The sequence below is a fragment of the Salmo salar genome, chromosome ssa26, assembly GCF_905237065.1.
Source record: "Salmo salar chromosome ssa26, Ssal_v3.1, whole genome shotgun sequence".
Lineage (NCBI taxonomy): Eukaryota > Metazoa > Chordata > Actinopteri > Salmoniformes > Salmonidae > Salmo > Salmo salar.
The window spans coordinates 29,242,398-29,259,171 of NC_059467.1; the positions used below are offsets into that span (position 1 = coordinate 29,242,398).

The 16,774-nt window shown below is 50.2% G+C and overlaps 1 protein-coding gene across 8 annotated transcripts in view; it reads right to left on the reverse strand.

The window, feature by feature from the left end:
• LOC106587586 (chromodomain-helicase-DNA-binding protein 9) overlaps positions 1–16,774 on the reverse strand; it is a 121,828-nt gene that overhangs the window by 66,809 nt on the left and 38,245 nt on the right. For all 8 annotated transcript variants that reach the window (XM_045708563.1, XM_045708564.1, XM_045708565.1 and 5 more), the window contains one exon: positions 15,387–15,829. In XM_045708563.1, coding sequence (XP_045564519.1) covers positions 15,387–15,829 — 443 coding nt within the window. The remainder of the gene's footprint in view (positions 1–15,386; positions 15,830–16,774) is intronic.

Sequence of the window (16,774 nt, forward strand, 5' to 3'; positions counted from 1 at the left end):
GGTGTGGCATATCAAGAAGCTGATTAAAAGGCACGGTCATTATACAGGTGCACCTTGTGCTAGTGACAATAAAAGGCCACTCTAAAATTTGCAGTTTTGTCACACAACACAATGCCATCAAGTAGGAATGTCCACGAGAGCTATTGCCAGAGAATTTAATGTTAATTTCTCTACCATAAGTCGCCATCAACATTGTTTTAGAGAAGTTGGCGGTACGTCCAACCAGCCTCACAACCGCAGACCACGTGTAACCCCACCACCCCAGGACCTCCACGTCCAGCTTCTTCACCTGCAGGATCGTCTGAGACCAGCCACCCGGACAGCTGATGAAACTCTGGGTTTGCACAACCGAATAATTTCTTCACAAACTGTCAGAAAGCGTCTGAAGGAAGTTCATCTGCGTGCTGGTCGTCCTCACCAGGGTCTGACCTGACTGCAGTTTGGCGTTGTAACCAACTTCAGTGGGCAAATCCTCACCATAGATGGCCACTGGCACGATGGAGAAGAGTGCTCTTCAAGGATTAAACCCGGTTTCAACTGTACCGGGCAGATGGCAGACCCTGGTGAGGACGACCAGCACGCAGATTAACTTCCTTCAGACGTTGTCGTGTGGGCGAGCCGTTTGCTGATGTCAACGTTGCGAACTGAGTGCCCATTGTGGTTCTGGGGTTATGGTATGGGCAGGCATAAGCTAAGGAAAACAAATACAATTGCAATTTATCAATGGCAATTTGAATGCACAGACGAGATGAGATCCTGAGGCCCATTGTTGTGCCATTCATCTGCTGCCATCACCTCAAAGATCAGAATGCTTATATTCTTGATCTGACTGAGTTCTAATCGCGCCTGCCTCTGCGAACGAGTGGAATCATGAACAGTGGTTTGTTTGTTATATTCCCCTGCATCATCTTGATTTTCCTCCCTGATTTGCCTTTTTAATAGCATTATTCACCACTCTCTCAAAAGGCTAACTCCGCCCTCCCTCAGCACAGGCCCGACGGCGTGAGACGTGAAACAAACTACCCCAGCTCAGAGTCGGCTCAAATAGGCAACGAGAGACACTGCTGACAGTGTGTTTCCGAGATGCAAAAACAGACTCTGGGAGAATGAGTGCCCAACTGGTAAATAGTCGGTCAGTCAGTCAGGTGGCTAGATGCCGGCAGAGACTTCTATTGCAGTAACGTTGAAGGGCTCTGGCTAGTGTTACTTGCCCAGCTAGAAGGATGAAGTAAGAAGTAAGAAGTGAACGTTAAAAGGAGCCTACCTAAATAGGCTACTAAGTTCTCATATTAACTTTGCTATACAGAGAGTAGGCTACTTAGACAGACAGTGATGTGGTAGTCAGTGGTGAGGCTGAGGCAGCCTGAAATGCATGCAGGAGGAAGCAGATGAGACAGAGAGAGAGAGAGGAAGCAAGCAGAGCGAGAGATTACAATGGTGGTGCCCAAACTTGGAGTCAGGGCCCACTTAGGGTACCCTAAGGAAATCTATACTAATTAGGGGTGTAACGATTCAGCGATACACATCGTCCATGATTCAAATGTTTACGATAGGACAGCATTGGTCGGCGTAGCCCAAACCGATCCACATATAACACTCATCGGTCAGAAAATCAATTCAAACATTACGAATCACCAATTCACTTACATTTATTGCTCATATTACTTCCTTTCTACCTTCCGAAAACACCTAATATTTTGTTACAACTGATGCGTCCTCTCCTTCAATGTGGAACTAAGCATGTAACTGGGTTGACAGTTATTGATCTACAAGTCATTTTGCATGCCAAACAACCCTAGGGAAAATCCGTAGCTTAGTCAATCTGCGCACTGCATGTTCCTGTTCTTGCACATCTGCCCGGCACCTTCAGCATTCTAATGCTAAAATGGCTTGCGGGATATTAGGCTTTATTAGTTGAGTGGCAACCTATGTAATTTGTTATCTATGCGCTGTTGAAAATGGTGTTTTACTGGAATAAAAGTAAGCTACTGGAAACAACACTCATCTGGCTATACCGGCTTACAATTGATTTTATTTAGATTGTTCAGATTCACCATCAGCAATAGTTTTGGTAGTTTTGCTTTAAACAATCAGTGTACAGTATGTATATACACATTTTTAATATACAGAATAAAGTTGATAATTTCATAACGAGGAATCACTTTTGCGAGGTGCACTGCATGCCAAAGCGGGAGGAGATAAGAAGCAAACTAAAAACTTTCAAATGGTCAAAAACATTCCATTTTTTGATGGGGCGAAATCCAAAGTAGTGCTATATATTCATTAGCAATGTCATTGCTAATTTGTAAACGATAAATATTGATTAATTACTAGCTCAAACACTTAATCTGCATAAATTACAAGTTAATTAGTGGGTTATGGTGATTTCAGAACCAAAGGGTGGACAAAAAACATAGGCTCCATTTCTCCCCTAATCTGATAGTGGGGTGGTAGATGCCTAGTCTCCAATATGGCTCAGATCAGGTCCCTACATACACACCCCTCGAACTCAACTCTGGATGTCGAAGCCAGTTATACTGCATTTTTTCATTGTTCCCTTCTAAACAGGGACTGATTTAGACCTGGGACACCAAGTGTGTGCAAATCATTATCAGGTAGAACAGAAAACCATCAGGCTCCGGACTTCGTAGGGTAAGAGTTGAGTACCGCTGGTATACACCATAGACATACATTATTCACACACACGAACAGATCCAGCTCAGAGTGGCCCAGCTCAGAGAGACCCAGCTCAGAGAGACCCAGCTCAGAGAGGCCCAGCTCAATCAAACCGTATCCCACCGAATCATTTTAAACTAAAACGGATCGTTCCTGTATTGTATCCGAGCCCATGTATCTGGATACGTATCGAATCATCCTGAAAGGGAAAGATACACATCCCTTTTACTAATCTTATCAAACAAGTTAGGAACTTAAAAATAACAAGACATGTTTCAATATGAACACCTCCACATGGTCTATCTTCCCTACAGGCCTACATTAAAATGCTATCATAACGGAAACAATACAGCTCTATCAATACAGCTCTATCATAACGGAAACAATACAGCTCTATCAATACAGCTCTATCATAACGGAAACAATACAGCTCTATCAATACAGCTCTATCATAACGGAAACAATACAGCTCTATCAATACAGCTCTATCATAACGGAAACAATACAGCTCTATCAATACAGCTCTATCATAACGGAAACAATACAGCTCTAAAAATGTCATACGTTTTTGTTGATATCAGTGGTTGTTCGTCTTATCTCCATTTCCCACTGGAGTTTATAGTTTACCCATTACCCACCTTTTTTACCACTACATCACTGATATTATTACAGAATCTTAAGTAACATTCTAATAATTCATCTGAAGGTGATTATACGATAATCTGTGTGCTCCATTGATGTCTGTTTGTGTGGCACTTGATTAGTAATGCCTAGGAATACAAAATGTCAACGCTATGTCATTTGAGAAAAGAGATGTATGTAAAGAGTTGATGATTTTATGTCATTTGTCATTAGAACTGACTGAACAGTCACTGACGCTCCATGTCAGTATGAATCAGTTCTCATATTCCCCCTTTCAGGGTATAACATTACAACTGTATAGCTAAAAGGCTACGTGTTTGTAGATGGACTGAGATGAATGAACCTCCGGCAGCGGATGGAGTGTGTAGAATGTGTGTTGTGTGTGTGCGTGTAACACAGTGGAACCTATCCTGAGGGGATTACAGTGACAGTGGTGCTGCTGGCCCTGTGCTGCCTGGGCTCCGTGAGAAAATCCCCCTCCTTATGAATGGCCGTGTAATCTCCAACACACACACACACACACACACACACACACACACACACACACACACACACACACACACACACACACACACACACACACACACACACACACACACACACCTTGGTGATGGAAAATATCAGCAGAGTGCAGGAACCTGCACAAGGGATTTATGCTTTGTTCTGCATAAAGTCGACTTATGAGCTCACACACACACACTAACATATTGACAAAACACACACGCATGCATTCACACACCCATATGCCCGCAAATGCTCACATACCAGCAAACACACACACACCATTCACATGCCCACACACACACACACACGAACGCACGCACGCACACATACAAAGGATTATAAAAAACACTTAATTAAGAAAACAGCTTTGGGATTTTCTAATCAGAGTGTGAGTGAAGAGGATTAGATAGTCTTCCTATGCTACGTGGCAGGCAGGCAAGGAGATATGAACCCAACCCTCTACACTGACTCTACTGTAGTCTATATGCCTACCCTAAACCCCCATTTTATATTGTAATTGATCTCGCTTGCACCATTTTGTTAGATGTTTCACAATAGACGACAACAGTGTAGTATCAGCACATTCAGATCACGCCTGCTGCCCTGCTCGCACGGAAACACACACACACACACACACACACACACACACACACACACACACACACACACACACACACACACACACACACACACACACACACACACACACACACACACACACACACACACACACACACACACACACAGCTTTCTGCTAACAGCCCCTAGTATGTTAGGAAGAAACCATATCTGGGGAGGAATATTTAGGAAAATGTACTAGGGAGGGAGGGAGGGAGGAGGAGAGGAGAATAGGAATAGAGGCAGGGTGCTTTACAATAATGTTTTCATCTCCTGATGAGCTTGTTTTTCACCAGGTAGGTAGCTATAAAAACACTATGCAATTTCAGAAAGCAGTGTGTGATCAGCCAACCCTGACTTCTAGCTGTAACCCCCTCAGGACATTTGATTTGAGGCTTTCCCCTCCCTCCCCTCCATCCTATCCCTCCCTACCCTCCATCCTATCCCTCCCTACCCTCCATTTTATCCCTCCCTACCCTCCATCCTATCCCTCCCTACCCTCCATCCTATCCCTCCCTACCCTCCATCCTATCCCTCCCTACCCTCCATCCTATCCCTCCCTACCCTCCATCCTATCCCTCCCTACCCTCCATCCTATCCCTCCATCCTATCCCACCCTACCCTCCATCCTATCCCTCCCTACCCTCCATCTTATCCCTCCCTACCCTCCATCTTATCCCTCCCTACCCTCCATCCTATCCCTCCATCCTATCCCACCCTACCCTCCATCCTATCCCTCCCTACCCTCCATCCTATCCCTCCCTACCCTCCATCTTATCCCTCCCTACCCTCCATCCTATCCCTCCCTACCCTCCATCCTATCCCTCCCTACCCTCCATCCTATCCCTCCCTACCCTCCATCCTATCCCTCCATCCTATCCCTCCCTACCCTCCATCCTATCCCTCCCTACCCTCCATCTTATCCCTCCCTACCCTCCATCCTATCCCTCCCTACCCTCCATCCTATCCCTCCCTACCCTCCATCTTATCCCTCCCTACCCTCCATCCTATCCCTCCCTACCCTCCATCCTATCCCTCCCTACCCTCCATCCTATCCCTCCCTACCCTCCATCCTATCCCTCCATCCTATCCCTCCCTACCCTCCATCCTATCCCTCCCTACCCTCCATCTTATCCCTCCCTACCCTCCATCCTATCCCTCCCTACCCTCCATCCTATCCCTCCATCCTATCCCTCCCTACCCTCCATCCTCTCCCTCCATCCTATCCCTCCCTACCCTCCATCCTATCCCTCCCTACCCTCCATCTTATCCCTCCCTACCCTCCATCCTATCCCTCCCTACCCTCCATCCTATCCCTCTATCTCCCTACCCTCCATCCTATCCCTCCCTACCCTCCATCCTATCCCTCCCTACCCTCCATCTTATCCCTCCCTACCCTCCATCCTATCACTCCATCCTATCCCTCCCTACCCTCCATCCTATCCCTCCATCCTATCCCTCCCTACCCTCCATCCTATCCCTCCATCTTATCCCTCCCTACCCTCCATCCTATCCCTCCCTACCCTCCATCCTATCCCTCCCTACCCTCCATCTTATCCCTCCCTACCCTCCATCCTATCCCTCCCTACCCTACCCTCCATCCTATCCCTCCCTACCCTCCATCCTATCCCTCCATCCTATCCCTCCCTACCCTCCATCCTATCCCTCCCTACCCTCCATCTTATCCCTCCCTACCCTCCATCCTATCCCTCCCTACCCTCCATCCTATCCCTCCCTACCCTCCATTCTATCCCTCCATCCTATCCCTCCATCCTATCCCTCCCTACCCTCCATCCTATCCCTCCCTACCCTCCATCTTATCCCTCCCTACCCTCCATCCTATCCCTCCCTACCCTCCATTCTATCCCTCCATCTTATCCCTCCATCCTATCCCTCCCTACCCTCCATCTTATTCCTCCATCTTATCCCTCCCTACCCTCCATCCTATCCCTCCCTACCCTCCATCCTATCCCTCCCTACCTCTCCCTACCCTCCATCCTATCCCTCCATCCTATCCCTCCCTACCCTCCATCCTATCCCTCCCTACCCTCCATCCTATCCCTCCATCCTATCCCTCCATCCTATCCCTCCCTACCCTCCATCCTATCCCTCCCTACCCTCCATCCCCTCCCTACCCTCTATCCCCTCCCTACCCTCCACCCCTCCATCCTATCCCTCCCTACCCTCCATCCCCTCCATCTTATCCCTCCCTACCCTCCCTATCCCTCCATCCCCTCCCTACCCTCCATCCCCTCCCTATCCCTCCATCCCCTCCCTACCCTCCATCCTATCCCTCCCTACCTTCCATCCCTCCCTACCCTCCATCCTATCCCTCCCTACCTTCCATCCCTCCCTATCCCTCCATCCCCCCCTACCCTCCATCCCCCTATCCCTCATCCCCTAACTACCCTCCATCCCCTACTTACCCTCCATCCCCTACTTACCCTCCATCCCCTCCCTCCCTACCTGTTCAGCTAGCTAAGTTCATCTAGACGCCAGCCGAGCTGAAGCATGCTGACACCTTAACAATCATTGTGCTGGTGTGGTCTTACAGACACAGGCTACTCCCCCCTGCAGGCTCCTACAGCCAGCCTGATAATACTATTAGCTCAGTCCCAACCCCCCACTCAGACAGGCATGCTGGTCACATGGCAGAGAAACATGCAGGCACATATGCATGCACACAGACACACAGACAGACATGTTGTGGATTATACTCACACACACACACACACACACACACACACACACACACACACACACACACACACACACACACACACACACACACACACACACGGTCCCACACAATCACGTACATACTCCCTTATATTATACTGTATAACTACAATATAAACACACACATTCAAGAACACACACACACCTAGAAACAATTACGAGTGCACACACACACACACACACACACACACACACACACACACACACACACACACACACACACACACACACACACACACACACACACACACACACACACACACTGTTGTGGAAGGTTAGTGCCTCTGCAGCGTTGCGGGTGCTGACAGGGAGAAGGCTGAGCGTTAATATTACATGAGAAGACCCTGGGAAGGCAGAACACACACACTGTGGTTCCTCTGTCTGCATGAAACCTCCCCAGAGCGCCATGTACTCCTGCTGTCTTCATTACCCTGCACGAGCATGATCCCTCACACTGTACTGCACCGCACCACACACACACACACTGCACTGGCACACACATGTACACTGGCCACATTGGCACACAGCGACAACAGAAAGCACGAACACAAACTCACCACATAAAATATAGGCCTACAGGTATGTAGCAACGACGACAGAACAGAGGACACAAACATACAAACACAAGCTATGCTACTGTACCAACCCACTCAAAGCAACGAAAACATCCTTTCATATAGACACACTGTAGAACAACAGTCTCCAACATACACACATATAAACAAAGGCAAAAGCCTTGCGAGAGGGATCGGTCATAGTAAAACATCCTCTTCTCTCCTCTGCATTGAGACAACATCCATACAGTGACCATCCCTCCCTATAGCGGACAGAGTCCATGCCTGGTTTTCTAGTGTATGGCCTGGCACTGGGGTGTCAGCCACTCTCTGGTCTCCCTGCTCTGGATAGATCTCCACAGACACTACTGTAAATCAGACACCAGGGGAGGAAGGCTTTGGGACTGTCTCATAGGATCACTAGCACAATCCTACAGGTCAGAGAGGAGACTGAGGAACTCTGGGATGGATCAACCTGTACTGAAGGAAGTTCATTCTTTAGATGCAGGACAGGACTAAACTTGTTTTTCATTTAGCAACATTATGTACAGGCCAAAACACTTAACTATAATGAATTTAGGCTAAGGTATGTAAGAGATGACGCTACATGTTAAAAGAAAGAGTAAGGAGCTTTGATATACTTTGATATTTCAAAATGGCTGGAATGTATGACATAACAAGCTTCATGAAAGAAGCATTGAAACAATAGTGGAAAGACTAGGTTTCAGTTTGTGTTTAGCCTCGTTTCACAAATCAGACCTTTGCTTTACAAATTCTACATTGTGTAAAAATATGTAAGATTACATCATATAAAGTAAGGCTAGGGCATATTACTAACTTAGTGATGTTAGTAATAATCTCAGACATGACAAAGAAATAACACCTTTATAATGAGAATAGGGAAAAGTTCAAATAAATAGGCCTAAGTCAACTTCCAGTGATACAACAAATACTGTGGGTTTAAATGCTAATACTGTAGTTTGTATTCCTTGGTAGATTTTGAAAATGTATGCTCAGTTTGTCCCGCGTGGCATTGGGGTACAGCCAGCAGCATTTTAACCAAAGACTGTTATACTAGCTGTCTTGTCTGTGTTTTCTAAATGTGCAATAAGCATAAAACACAATTATATATAGAACTGTCAACTCAATCTCATTCTGAGAATTAAGGTAGGCCACTTGATTTCAACATCTGAATAAAGTGGACAGGATAACATGCTGTTTAAACAGTTGGAGACAGAAGGGTATGTTCATAACAATTCACTAACACGTGGACTTGAGAGATTGTTGATGAGACCTGTATAAATGTTCTATAGCCTAATGCCTGCTACAGGAAGTTAGTCGTTATTAGTGAATGTGCATTAGTCATGGATCTAGTTAAACTTGTAACAAAAAATAGCATTTTCATAGACAGACTTGAAAGCCAGATCATTGATTATTGCAAAAAAAAGCAGGTTAAACTATTTTCATAAAATAATTAATTTGATTGGGTCTGATGGTTGTGGAAGGCTTACATTTAGCCTAAGTATAACTTCACAAGCCCTGAATTAGATTATTGCTGACTGTTTGAAATGCAGTGTCTTAATTGTACAACAGCGCTTATTTAGAGAAAATATGAGGGTAGGCAACAACACATCCGCCATGCTGACCCTCAACACGGGGCCCCTCAGGGGTGTGTGCTTAGTTCCCTCCTGTTCTCCCTGTTCACACATGACTGTGTGGCCACACACGACTCCAACACCATCATTAAGTTTGCCGATGACACAACTGCTGGCCTGATCACCAACGACGATGAGACAGCCTATAGGGAGGAGGTCAGAGACCTGGCAGTGTGGTGCCAGGACAACAACCTCTCCCTCAACGTGGGCAAGACAAAGGAGCTTATTGTGGACTACAGAAAACTGAAGGCCGAACACCCCCAATCACATCAACGGGGCTGTAGTGGAGTGGGTCGAGAGCTTGAACTTCCTCTGTGTCAACATCTCTAAAGACCTCATAGTCCAAACACACCAACACTGTCATGAAGAGGGCAAGACAAGGCCTCTTCCCTCAGGAGGCTGAAAAGAATTGGCATGGGCCGTCAGATCCTCAAAACGTTCTACAGCTGCACCACTGAGAGTATCTCGACTGGCTGCATCACCTCTTGCCATGGAAACTGCTTGGCATACGACCGCAAAGCACTACATAGGGTAGTGCGAACGGCCCAGTACATCACTGGGGTCGAACTCCCTGCCCAAGAAATTGTCAAAGAACCAGCCACCCCAGTTCTCTTCCCTCTGCTACTTCACGGCAAACGGTAGTGGAGCGCTAAGTCTGGGACCAAAACATTCCTGAACAGCTTCTACCCCCAAGCCATAAGAGTGCTAAATAGTTCACCAAAGAGCTACCCGGAATATCTACATTGACCCTCTTTGCACTAGCTCTTTTTGACTCTGTACACACACACTGGACTCTACCCACACACTCACACTGACACTCCAACACATACACATGAACACACACACTTACTCACACAACACGTACACACAGGCACATTGTCGCCACACAAACACTTACCCACTTATCACAGTCACTGCTGCTACTGTCTGTTATCTATCCTGTTGCCTAGTCACTTTAACCCTACCTACATGTACAGATTTACCTCCATTTCCTCATACACCTGCACAGACTCAGTACTGGTACCCCATGTATATAGCCAAGCTATCATTGGTCATTGCGTATTTATTCAATATTATATTAATTTTTTATCCTGCATTGTTAGGAAGAGCCCGTGAGTAAGCATCTCACTGTTAGTCTACACCTGTTGTTTAAAATGTGATTTCATTTTGATTTGATTTGTTGTTTATGTTGGCCAATCAAAGCGGCATGTAGGCTCAATGTGTAGCAAGTGGAGTGAGTTCACTAATGCAACGCAAGATGGAATAAAAATGACAGAATTAAAAGTAGTAGGCTACAGGAGCAACCAATAGCTATGTAGGCTGTTGTTTTATCTGAATGGCGTTGGGGAGAAAGCACAGCATGTGGCCTCAATTAGCCCAGCTAGCTAGCTTCTCTAGGCTACTCCAGTCCAGACCGGCACTGTTATATGGGATGATAAATAACATTGTGGCTGCTACAAGTTAGCTAGTCTTGGCTGTAACCGAGTTGGCGCCTTGATGTCTCTTTCCCTCCGTCTGCTCACTCCCATTTCACAAACACCGCCCCCTCTGTAGCTGCAGCAATAGAGCACCAGCCTCTCTCCCTCGCACAGCAATACTCAGGTTAAAAACTTCAATAAATAAAAATATAATAATAATGAATATCTGACAAAAATTCATGATACTATTCAAATAGTGAAATTATTTCAAACCTCCATCTCTAGTGTTCAACATCAGGCCCAGTGGGTTTCCTGAGTAAGAACCATACAGACCTGGTTCAGCCCAACCCTCCGGACAGATGTCTGTTCTCCCTCATTAACATCTGCACCACTGCAACACACTCTCTCTCTCCCTCTTTTCTTACTATCTCTCACAAACAGAGCAAAATCCATTATCTGTTACTGCCATTTCCACATGCAGCAGCCGAGCTCATATAATCATTAATCATGAAGCAGGGAAGCAGGCAGGGAGACAATATAGTCGCCCATTGTTGTCCTCAGCCCTGCTCGCTTAATGAGAATATGGAACTAGAGTGTCTCTCTCTATCTCTGGTTGGTTCATTTCACAGCTCTGGTGATGACCTGAGTGACAATATACACATTCCTCCTCCCTGCCTCCCAGCTTGCCTGCATGTCTTCCTGCCTCCCAGCTTGCCTGCATGTCTCCCTGCCTCCCAGCTTGCCTGCATGTCTCCCTGCCCCCCAGCTTGCCTGCATGTCTCCCTGCCTCCCAGCTTGCCTGCATGTCTTCCTGCCCCCCAGCTTGCCTGCATGTCTCCCTGCCTCCCAGCTTGCCTGCATGTCTCCCTGCCTCCCAGCTTGCCTGCATGTCTCCCTGCCCCCAGCTTGCCTGCATGTCTCCCTGCCTCCCAGCTTGCCTGCATGTCTCCCTGCCTCCCAGCTTGCCTGCATGTCTCCCTGCCCCCCAGCTTGCCTGCATGTCTCCCTGCCCCCCAGCTTGCCTGCATGTCTCCCTGCCCCCAGCTTGCCTGCATGTCTCCCTGCCTCCCAGCTTGCCTGCATGTCTTCCTGCCCCCCAGCTTGCCTACATGTCTCCCTGCCTCCCAGCTTGCCTGCATGTCTCCCTGCCCCCAGCTTGCCTGCATGTCTCCCTGCCTCCCAGCTTGCCTGCATGTCTCCCTGCCCCCCAGCTTGCCTGCATGTCTCCCTGCCTCCCAGCTTGCCTGCATGTCTCCCTGCCCCCAGCTTGCCTGCATGTCTCCCTGCCCCCCAGCTTGCCTGCATGTCTCCCTGCCCCCAGCTTGCCTGCATGTCTCCCTGCCTCCCAGCTTGCCTGCATGTCTCCCTGCCCCCAGCTTGCCTACATGTCTCCCTGCCTCCCAGCTTGCCTGCATGTCTCCCTGCCCCCAGCTTGCCTGCATGTCTCCCTGCCTCCCAGCTTGCCTGCATGTCTCCCTGCCCCCAGCTTGCCTGCATGTCTTCCTGCCCCCAGCTTGCCTGCATGTCTCCCTGCCTCCCAGCTTGCCTGCATGTCTCCCTGCCTCCCAGCATGTCTCCCTGCCCCCCAGCTTGCCTGCATGTCTCCCTGCCTCCCAGCATGTCTTCCTGCCTCCCAGCTTGCCTGCATGTCTCCCTGCCCCCCAGCTTGCCTGCATGTCTCCCTGCCTCCCAGCATGTCTTCCTGCCTCCCAGCTTGCCTGCATGTCTCCCTGCCCCCCAGCTTGCCTGCATGTCTCCCTGCCTCCCAGCATGTCTTCCTGCCTCCCAGCTTGCCTGCATGTCTCCCTGCCCCCCAGCTTGCCTGCATGTCTCCCTGCCCCCCAGCTTGCCTGCATGTCTCCCTGCCTCCCAGCATGTCTCCCTGCCTCTCAGCTTGCCTGCATGTCTTCCTGCCCCCCAGCTTGCCTGCATGTCTCCCTGCCTCCCAGCTTGCCTGCATGTCCCCCTGCCTCCCAGCTTGCCTGCATGTCTCCCTGCCCCCCAGCTTGCCTGCATGTCTCCCTGCCTCCCAGCATGTCTTCCTGCCCCCAGCTTGCCTGCATGTCTCCCTGCCCCCCAGCTTGCCTGCATGTCTCCCTGCCCCCCAGCTTGCCTGCATGTCTCCCTGCCCCCCAGCTTGCCTGCATGTCTCCCTGCCTCCCAGCTTGCCTGCATGTCTCCCTGCCCCCCAGCTTGCCTGCATGTCTCCCTGCCTCCCAGCTTGCCTGCATGTCTCCCTGCCTCCCAGCTTGCCTGCATGTCTTCCTGCCCCCCAGCTTGCCTGCATGTCTCCCTGCCTCCCAGCTTGCCTGCATGTCTCCCTGCCTCCCAGCTTGCCTGCATGTCTTCCTGCCCCCCAGCTTGCCTGCATGTCTTCCTGCCCCCCAGCTTGCCAGCATGTCTCCCTGCCTCCCAGCTTGCCTGCATGTCTCCCTGCCTCCCAGCTTGCCTGCATGTCTTCCTGCCCCGCTTGCCTGCCTCCCAGCTTGCCTGCATGTCTCCCTGCCTCCCAGCTTGCCTGCATGTCTTCCTGCCCCCAGCTTGCCTGCATGTCTTCCTGCCCCCCAGCTTGCCAGCATGTCTCCCTGCCTCCCAGCTTGCCTGCATGTCTCCCTGCCTCCCAGCTTGACTGCATGTCTTCCTGCCCCCCAGCTTGCCTGCATGTCTCCCTGCCTCCCAGCTTGCCTGCATGTCTCCCTGCCTCCCAGCTTGCCTGCATGTCTTCCTGCCTCCCAGCTTGCCAGCATGTCTCCCTGCCTCCCAGCTTGCCTGCATGTCTCCCTGCCTCCCAGCTTGCCTGCATGTCTCCCTGCCTCCCAGCATGTCTCCCTGCCTCCCAGCTTGCCTGCATGTCTCCCTGCCCCCCAGCTTGCCTGCATGTCTCCCTGCCCCCCAGCTTGCCTGCATGTCTCCCTGCCTCCCAGCATGTCTCCCTGCCTCCCAGCTTGCCTGCATGTCTCCCTGCCTCCCAGCTTGCCTGCATGTCTCCCTGCCTCCCAGCATGTCTCCCTGCCCCCCAGCTTGCCTGCATGTCTCCCTGCCTCCCAGCTTGCCTGCATGTCTCCCTGCCTCCCAGCTTGCCTGCATGTCTCCCTGCCTCCCAGCATGTCTCCCTGCCTCCCAGCATGTCTCCCTGCCTCCCAGCTTGCCTGCATGTCTCCCTGCCTCCCAGCTTGCCTGCATGTCTCCCTGCCCCCCAGCTTGCCTGCATGTCTCCCTGCCCCCCAGCTTGCCAGCATGTCTCCCTGCCTCCCAGCTTGCCTGCATGTCTCCCTGCCCCCCAGCTTGCCTGCATGTCTCCCTGCCCCCCAGCTTGCCTGCATGTCTCCCTGCCTCCCAGCTTGCCTGCACGTCTTCCTTCCTCTCAGCTTGCCTACACGTGTTCCTGCCTCCAAGATTGAATGCTGTCTTTCTGCCTCCCAGCCAGTCAGCTTGCCAGTCTTCCTGACTCCCAGCCTGCCTGCCTTCTTCCTGTCTCCAAGCCTGGCTGCCTGTCTTTCTGCCTCCCAGCCAGTCAGCTTGCCAGTCTTCCTGACTCCCAGCCTGCCTGCCTTCTTCCTGTCTCCAAGCCTGGCTGCCTGTCTTTCTGCCTCCCAGCCAGTCAGCTTGCCAGTCTTCCTGACTCCCAGCCTGCCTGCCTTCTTCCTGTCTCCAAGCCTGGCTGCCTGTCTTTCTGCCTCCCAGCCAGTCAGCTTGCCAGTCTTCCTGACTCCCAGCCTGCCTGCCTTCTTCCTGTCTCCAAGCCTGGCTGCCTGTCTTTCTGCCTCCCAGCCAGTCAGCTTGCCAGTCTTCCTGACTCCCAGCCTGCCTGCCTTCTTCCTGTCTCCAAGCCTGGCTGCCTGTCTTTATGCCTCCCAGCCAGTCAGCTTGCCAGTCTTCCTGACTCCCAGCCTGCCTGCCTTCTTCCTGTCTCCAAGCCTGGCTGCCTGTCTTTCTGCCTCCCAGCCAGTCAGCTTGCCAGTCTTCCTGACTCCCAGCCTGCCTGCCTTCTTCCTGTCTCCAAGCCTGGCTGCCTGTCTTTCTCCGCCTCAGATATTACATGAGCTCACACTGGGTGTGGCTTAGAGTATAACAACACAGTTTCATTGTACAGGGGGAAGGGAACTGCATACAGTATATACTAAATCCCTATATCCACTAGTCTCTGTCATAACCTAGCTGTCCTATTTTCAGCAAGCTAGCCTAAATGCTAACGGCAGCCATTGTTGCTCCTTCCTGTCTGTCTGTGTCATGAATTTTAAAATGAACTTTGAGCTGCCATCATGGCAGCTACTATTTTACGAGCAGCTATGTCTGTCACAAGCTAGCAGCTGCTAGCAGCTAGTCAACTAGCTATTCTATTGTGCTCCAGAAATGAATGGGCACTAAGGAAGCCAAGCCGTAAAGGAGAATAGACAGTGTGACACAACTTGCGTTAGACAGGATGCAGAGCAAAAACAAAATGGTAGATTTAATGTGGAAGGCCACTGAAATTACTTTTCAAAACAAATACAACACCGTGGCCCTATATCATGCCATACAGCTGTGGTGTTATAAGGGCATAGTGAGGCATATGAGAACAAGGTCAGTGAGACACCTACCCGATCTTGGCCTTCTGTTTGGGCTTGGACGAGGACACAATGCGGGCCTTCTTGGAGGCCTTGGTCCTGGTCTTGTTGCCTCGGTCCCTCTCCCTGTCTCTGTCCCTCTCCCTCTCTCTCCTGTGGGCCGAGGAGCTCCCAGAGGGGAAGCTCTCTGGACTCATAACCCTGGGGATGTTCTTCTCTCCTCTCTCCCGGGCCTTAGCAATGGCCTCATGGATGATCCTGTTAGCCTTCTGCTGCTTGTCCTCCCCAGCCTCCTCCATCAGTTGCTGCTGCTGCTGCTCCCTCTGCTCCTTCACCAGCCTCCGCTGGGCCCGCTTCTCCAACGACGAGCTGTAGGAGGACGAAGACGAGGAGGATGAGCTGCTCTTCATCGGGGGGCTGAGGACCCGCGCTGCTGTGTGGCTGTTGGGACCATTAGCATTCTTGTTCTTGGGAGGCTGGAGAGAAGAGGAGAGAGAGGAGGGGGGATATTAATCAGACTGAGAGAACACATATACCAACATGATGATGTCATTGTAACATACATACATCTGCATTAATAGCAAGACTGGAAAGAGCTGTGTATTACAAAGGACTCTCGGTCTGATCTTAATGTCATTTCCTGCGAAGTGGATGATCTTGTGGTCGTTAACACACACACACCTTAATCCCCCCACACACACACTAATCCCCCCCACTATGCTCATGTTCTCATGTAGTCAAACCAAACCTACATTCCTGAATCTCAGACTGAATAGTTAGATCATTTATCTCCTAGTTCTCACATTCCCCTTCAGTTAACCCTCCACAGCCTCTCACACATCATCTTCCCCTCAGTTAACCCTCCACAGCCTCTCACACATCATCTTCCCCCTCAGTTAACCCTCCACAGCCTCTCACACATCATCTTCCCCCTCAGTTAACCCTCCACAGCCTCTCACACATCATCTTCCCCCTCAGTTAACCCTCCATAGCCTCTCGCACATCATCTTCCCCCTCAGTTAACCCTCCACAGCCTCTCTCACACATCATCTTCCCCTTCAGTTAACCCTCCACAGCCTCTCACACATCATCTTCCCCTTCAGTTAACCCTCCATAGCCTCTCACACATCATCTTCCCCTTCAGTTAACCCTCCACAGCCTCTCACACGTCATCTTCCCCTTCAGTTAACCCTCCACAGTCTCTCTCACACATCATCTTCCCCCTCAGTTAACCCTCCACAGCCTCTCACACATCATCTTCCCCTTCAGTTAACCCTCCACAGCCTCTCACACATCATCTTCCCCTTCAGTTAACCCTCCACAGCCTCTCACACATCATCTTCCCCCTCAGTTAACCCTCCACAGCCTCACACATCATCTTCCCCCTCAGTTAACCCTCCACAGCCTCCCTCACACATCAT